This window comes from Nanorana parkeri, unplaced genomic scaffold (genome assembly GCF_000935625.1).
Source record: "Nanorana parkeri isolate BGI_ZX_2015 unplaced genomic scaffold, ASM93562v1 scaffold2184, whole genome shotgun sequence".
NCBI classification, from domain to species: Eukaryota; Metazoa; Chordata; class Amphibia; order Anura; family Dicroglossidae; genus Nanorana; species Nanorana parkeri.
The window spans coordinates 166,350-173,701 of record NW_017308452.1 but is presented as its reverse complement, the minus strand read 5'-3'; the positions used below and the strand labels follow the sequence as shown (position 1 = coordinate 173,701).

At 49.5% G+C, this 7,352-nt stretch overlaps 1 protein-coding gene across 1 annotated transcript in view; it reads right to left on the bottom strand.

Annotated features, from left to right (window-relative positions):
* CACNG1 (calcium voltage-gated channel auxiliary subunit gamma 1) overlaps window positions 1-3,408 on the bottom strand; it is a 13,688-nt gene extending 10,280 nt beyond the window's left edge. Inside the window, exon 1 of the mRNA XM_018572954.1 lies at window positions 3,137-3,408. Coding sequence (XP_018428456.1) covers window positions 3,137-3,377 — 241 coding nt within the window. The 5' untranslated portion in view covers window positions 3,378-3,408. The remainder of the gene's footprint in view (window positions 1-3,136) is intronic.
* Between the last annotated feature and the right edge of the window lie 3,944 nt (window positions 3,409-7,352).

The following is a 7,352-nucleotide window of genomic DNA, read 5'->3' as shown; positions in this document are numbered from 1 at the left end:
TGGGATACATTTTTATTCACACAAATAGTTACATTTTCAGGGTTCCCGACCCGATCACAGTACGCATTCTGTTTTCTGTAAAGCTGCCCATACACCTTACCAATATCGGAAGATTTGCGTATGCGATCGCTTTTTTCGTCCGATATTCGTGCGGTTGATGGGCGGCGTACAACCGCAAATACTGTACCATCCATCGACTTCTGACTAACCAGCGGGTTAGAAAACTTCGGTCGATCGTACGACTTTCGCAAGGTTGGTGGCGTTTTTCCGTACGTCAACATTTGTACGATTTACACTGCACATTAGTGATGGGCTCGGGCGTGTTCGCCGCTCCCGTGCCGAGCCCGCCAGGAAGCTGACAGCGCCGCAGCGCCAATCACTGGCACTGAGACATTTACCGATCTCTGCAGCTGCGGACCAGGAACATGTCCTTGTGCCTGTGATTAGCGCTCAGTCAGCTTCCTGGCGGGCTCGGCACGAACACGCCCAAACCCATCACTACTGCTCATGCGCAGGCTAAAATACGCGCGGTCGATTTACTGCAATTCGTCCAGATGCTGTTCTGTTAATTACCGCTGATTCGACCTTGCGATAATCGGGGGAGGATGGGGCCGCTGTACGAAAATCGTGCGACGGTTCGATCGTCGGAACGAAAAGCGCCGTCCGATGATCGCAAGGTGTATGGGCAGCTTTAGTTCAGCCTCATTTCCCCGCTTGTCTGCAATATGAACTGTCTGTGTTTCGTCACTGCCTCCACTTTCACACAGGCTCTGAAATGTGGCATTTGGAAAACAGCCCGAATCTGATTGGCTACGGGGAAATACGAGACAGTTCCCGTTGCAGACAAATGATAGATGAAACCGGAAAACAGGAAATATGAAGAGTTTTGTCCCGAAGAGCTAACAGTCAATATCCGCCATTGGAATGCTGACGGCATGGACACAGATCTGCTCCCGAGGCTGGACACACCCTGTACAATCTGGTTGTACAATCTGCTCCGTAAGATCTGCTGACAGTTATGAAGTACACAGATCTCCCTGATTGGATACAGTTGTACGGATGTCTCGGGTAGACTCTCGCTTTACAAGATGGAGGGAGTCCGGAGATCAGAAATGATGACGATATTCACATTCGGAGATATAGACTATAAGGCCCCATTCACACTGAGCGATTCGCAAATCGCGCGTGTGCTGCGCCATATCGCGCAAATGGTTCCATTGAGCAACCTAGAATCGCGACAAAATCCGCTCCAAAAAGGGTCCTGCTGTAGCGACGCACGACCCGCGACAGCAACGGACAGAGCCCCATTGACATGCATTGGAGAGCGATATCGCGCGGTAAATATCCGCGATATCGCGCGGTAAATCGCTCAGTGTGAATGGGGCCTTAGGCCTTGTTCACACCGAGCGCGTTCCAGGAGCGGAGCAGTTACAGACCGGAGCAAAACTGCGTCCAATGTATTCCAATGGTATTTTGGGCTCTAGTTCACAGCGCAGCGTTCAGTTCCAGAGCATGTAAAAAAAACAACTGCAGCAGGCCCTATTTTACCTGCTCTGGAACGCATGTAAAGACATAAAAAAATGCATGCAAACGCCCTTTAACGCACCGAAAGCCCATTTTAAACTAAAAAAACGCGGCACAACCCACAGCAGTGCGTGTGCAGAAACTCATGCTGGTCTGCATTTGGTGTGAGCAAGCCCTTATAAGGAAGCCCGGGGATTGTTGTGTGTGTGTTTTCTATCGTGGAGCTCATGTATCATGTATAGCTCAGTGGACACAAAGACTCGATTCATTGTTAGTTGGATACATGTAGATATCCCAGATAGCGAGCAATTGAGCTGCAAGTTTGATGATGACTTGCTAAACTATTTGCTGGACTTGCCGAGCTTCACCATTGTGTTGCGCAATTACAGCCAGTCTGCATGGCAAGTCTCCAGATCAATGTACTTTGTAGCAGTGCTGTGTACACTGGCAGCGCTCTCGCTAACACCTGCAGGACTCTTGCTGGAGACTTGCCGAGCACATTTGCTACAAATTCAAAAAGTGTCGCCTAGAACTTGTGCTGCTGCGAGTGTTCTGCGAGTCTACAACCTGCCGGGGATGTGCGCAGCAAGTTAGAAAGAATTACAATGTAACCCGGACACAAGTCTGTGGCAAGTTATCCTCGCTATCTGGGATGTAGATGGCCATCTTTTGGGTTGGTTTTAAAGTGACATGAAACCCTCAGATTTTGTAACATAAAACAATTTCTGTAATGTGCTCCTTACTGTAATCCATGGTTGTTTCCCTTCTCTTTGCTGCTCTTCCTTTTAAATCCTCATGTCTTCTCATGCTGGGGGAGAACTTCTGTTTTGCAGCAGACTGCCTTGTCTCTGGAATGGATACACGGTGTCTGTGTGAAGGTTCACAACCTGAGCCAGCACTACAGGAAGAGGCACTCAGCCGCAAAGGGAAGTTCTCCCCCAGCATGAGAAGACATGAGGATTTAAAAGGAAGAGCAGCAAAGAGAAGGGAAACTACCATGGATTACAGTAAGGCGCACATTACAGTATTGGTTTATGTTACAAAATCTGAGAATGTCACTTTAATCCCCCGACTCGCATGTAGTCCGAGTCTTGTGAATATATCTAATCAGGTGCCTATTTGTTACTATGTAAAGAAGATTGTAGAACTTAATTGTAACGTGTGTGGCCAGCTTTTATAGTGATCGCAATTAGTGATGGGCTCTGGGGCGTGTTCGCAGCTCCACGTGACGGGAAGCTGACAGCGCCGCAGCGCAAATCACAGGTACTGAGACATTATCCCTGTCCGCAGCTGCAGAGATCGAGCAATGTCTCAGTGCCTGTGATTGGCGCTGTCAGCTTCCTGGCGGGCTCGGCGCGTGGAGCTGCGGACATGCCCGAGACCATCACTAATCGCAATGGGAAGTGACACTAGCAGCCTTCTCATTATAAATCACTCAATAAGAGGACACGGTCTGACTTTGGTGTTGGGAGCTGGGAGCATAGCGTGCTCTCTGGTGGTCCAACCCAATGCCCATCGCTCCCAGTCGGAGACGACTCGCATAACAGCTTGTATTGGAAATATCCCCTGCAGACATCTCAATGTATCCATAGTGTAAATAAAGAGAACCTACCTCCGGGAAGACTGAGCGGACCGCACAGTGTGCTTTCTACGTCGTTCCCCACCACTAAGATCTGCTTGGTGCACAGTTTCCACAGGCCGAAGTGGGCCACCTCGCAGGGCTGGGTGAAATCGTCCACCTTCGGGCTCATGACCGCCCAGTGGTTGCTCATAACGGCGGCCAGCATCAGGGACACCCCAATCAGGGTGATAAAGAAGGCGATCCGGATCTTCAGGGCTTTAAGTTCCTGCATGGTGGTGGTGGTGGTGTTTGGATCCTGGGGGTCTCTGAGTCTTTACGGGGGGTCTCGGGCTTCTCCTATACTATGCAGGGACCTCTCATCTACTGGCGTGTGTCTGTCAGGGATTTTTGGCTGGGATCGGGGAAGGGGCCGGACAAGTCTTGGAGCACACAGCTGTTGGGATCAGTCAGCACAGTTTATAGGCAGGCCCGGTGCTATGGGGGGCTTCTACATACTTCGACATGACTCTTCGTCTCCTTAATCACCCGCTTTGTCAGATGGGGAATTGTTCTACTTGCTGCTGATGAAGTGTTTGGCTTTATTTAATAAATAATGACATTGTTGCATCCTGCTCACGTCTGTGTATACAAACAGTTACTTCACTGAGAAATAAATATTTACTTTGTATTCGCAAACATTCAAGTAAACCCAATCGCTAAAATCTCAGATGATACTTTAAAGGAGAACTATGAGGGGGGAGTGGGGGGTGATTTTCACTCACCTCGTAGTTCTAGCCGACCTGTGACAATGAGACTGTCACAGGTCGGCTCAGTATATCGGGAGGTGAGAGAACACATACCGGCGTTCGCTCACCTCTCGATCCTGTCACGGCTCTCTGCCGTTACAGGGGGAGAGGCTGGGTTCCCCTCTCCCCGCTCCGATCTGCCTGCGCTGACTGGCGGAACGGACGGGGAGGGGGCGGGTACAGCTGGCTCTGCCTCTAAATAGGCGGAGCCAGCTGTCACACAGCTGGGCAGATCCCGACTTCTAAGTCGGGATCCGCTCCGGCGTCTCAGTATACCTCGAGCTGTAGCTCCCTATATACTGAGCTTAGGGTAACGGGAGGACGCTAGTTTGTGTCCTCCCTTGACACTTAGGAGAACTATGGGGTCAGTGTTTTTCCCCATAGTTCTCCTAAGGGAACTGGAGGACACAAACTAGCGTCCTCCCGTCACCCAAAGCTCAGGTATACTGAGACGCCGCAGCCGGGCCGGATCCTGACATAAGCGTTGAGATCCACCCAGCTGCGTGATTGACAGCTGGCTCTTCCTATCTAGAGGCAGAGCCAGCTGTACCCGCCCCCTCCCCCGTCCTTTCCGCCAGTCAGCGCTGGAGGATCGGAGAGGGGAGGGGGGAATCTCTGCAGGGAGCCGTGAGTGACGGTCATGGCTCTCTGCAGGGACAGGATCGAGAAGTGAGCGAGCGACGGTATGTGTTCCCTCACTTCCCGATCTATAGAGCTGACATGCAACAGTTTCATTGTCACACGTCGGCTAGAACTATGAGGAGGAGTGAAAATCACCCCCCTCATAGTTCTCCTTTAACATGTTCATGTCATTTCCAAACTTGTGTTCAATCTTCTTCAAATTTCCGCCTTTCATTATACTAATCCCTGGTGATCCTGCCACGGAGGTCCTTCCACTTCCACAGGAAGTTCAGCCACTTCCTGTTATAGGGGGGGGAACACTCTGTCCCTGTCTCTGACTACAAGTTTCAGCGTACATTACACAAACACGGTCCACTGTTGTCACCATCAGGAAACCAACCCTGGGAAATGTCGTGCAGCCATCGCTGGAGTGCATGCAGGCAGGAAGTGGCTGCAGGAGCAAAGGATGAAATAGAGGTAATAACAATATTTAATACAAAATGCCAAACAAATGACAAATGTTTATGATACACAGTGCTTATGAAACTTTAGTCACAGGACCAATATTATCTATATGTAAAAACCATACTGCTTGTTTTGTGGCTCAGGAAGTCCTCAGTTAGAGGAGAGTAAAGAACAGACATTTGCTTTATGTTCTGGTCACTCTCCAAACACAAAACAAATCCAACGCCTATTCTTTACCAGAAAGGCAAATGTTACGTCACGCTGATCTGGTGTCTGCAAGGTTTGGTTGGTAACTTGCACGGCTTGCCAAACTCCTCAATTACAGGGCGCCCCAAACACGCATTAAATGCTCAGAAGACATTCAGCAAGTGTTTTTTTCCGGCACTCAGACCGCATGGTTCTCCTTATACAAACCCGTTGCACAAAGCAGTCTCAGAGCCTCGGGTAACACTTTGCAAAGGTCTGCTAAATGCATCTAAAACCCGTCGCACACGCTATGAAGAGTATTCACAAAGTTCTCTCTCATTGGGAGAGGTCAGGGGGTCTCAGGTAGTTGTGAGTGGAAGGTAGCAGTCATGTGATATATTATCAATAGGGTGTAAATGTGTCCACAACCCGTCATCTCTACTGCTAAACGTACGTGTCTCCAGTGCAGCTGTTGCAGCTTTCTATTTACTTTGTTTTTTGACTCTTGTTAGCGGTTCTAAATGTTGGAAGCGGTTCTAAACGCTGGAAGCGGTTCTAAATGTTGGAAGCGGTTCTAAACAATGGAAGCGGTTCTAAATGTTGGAAGCGGTTCTAAACGCTGGAAGCGGTTCTAAATGTTGGAAGCGGTTCTAAATGTTGGAAGCGGTTCTAAACGTTGGAAGCGGTTCTAAACGTTGGAAGCGGTTCTAAACGTTGGAAGCGGTTCTAAACGCTGGAAGCGGTCCTAAACGTTGGAAGCGGTTCTAAACGTTGGAAGGGGTCCTAAACGTTGGAAGCGGTCCTAAACGTTGGAAGCGGTCCTAAACGTTGGAAGGGGTCCTAAACGTTGGAAGGGGTCCTAAACGTTGGAAGGGGTCCTAAACGTTGGAAGCGGTCCTAAATGTTGGAAGCACTTCCAAATGTTAGGATTGGTTCTAAACGTTGGGAGAGGTTAGAAACATTGGGAACAGTTCTATTCATTGGGAGCAGTTGTAAACGTTTGGAGTGGTTCTAAATGTTGGGAACTGTTGTAACTGTGAGGGAACGGTTGCCCGGTGCTGTCGGAATACCTGGACAGTGACTGCAGCTGATGACTATTAGATGGAAGGTGATTGTAATGTATGCGGCCGCCATTGAGCTCCGCTAGTTTTTGTCACACATAATTTTGGATTTCACTATAAACTACTTGGCGTAATCCGATCGTCCTTCTTCTGAGGAGGCGCAGCGTCTGAGTCACAGCCACCGCTCCCGCGGTCTAAATCTGACTCACCCTGATCAGATGGAGAAAACAACTGTGAAGATTGCATGTTGACACAGCCAGGCAGACCTGTCATCTCCGCTCACCACACCGGGGATGGCCCTCCCCCCCCCATCCCTCTCCTCTTGACAACATTTTCTGGGGACTTGTCTCTGCCAAACCTGTGTGGCCAAACTTGTCGCCGATGTTTTCTTCAGCCCATTTATACTTTGTTACATATTTTTATATCTGGCGAGCAATGAAAATGCCTTTCGTCTGTTGTCACCATCACACAATGTCAATGTAAACTAGGCCATGCTTCTGCTCCGTTGAGTTTTCGAGTTTTCAGCATGATAATATGGAGTGATATCTCACATGGAATGTGAGATTGGGAAAATCTCCCTCTACCTGTGGACTGCTTGGGGGGACTGTATTATCAGGTTGCTCCAGCACTGCTTCTGTACCCTGGGGACTGTCCTTGTGTCCTGGCTATTGTAGGAGGATTCTTCAGGACTAAATATGTACCATGAGGACTGTTCTGGGGTTCTGTCTATTACACGAGGCTGCTCTGTGGATCTGGCTATAACGGGGGACTGCTCTAGGTACCTTGCTATAATGGGTGTTCTGGGGTTCTGGCTATAACAAGGGGCTGTTCTGGGGACCTGACTATAACCGAGGGCTGTTCTGGGGACCTGACTATAACCGAGGGCTGTTCTGGGGACCTGGCTATAACTGCGGTGTTCTGGGGTTCTGGCTATAACAGGGGACTGCTCTGGGGATCTGGCTATAATGGCTGTTCTGGTGACCTGACTATAACCGAGGGCTGTTCTTGGGACCTGACTATAACCGAGGGCTGTTCTTGGGACCTGACTATAACCGAGGGCTGTTCTGGGGACCTGGCTATAACCGAGGGCTGTTCTTGGGATCTGACTATAACCGAGGGCTGTTCTGG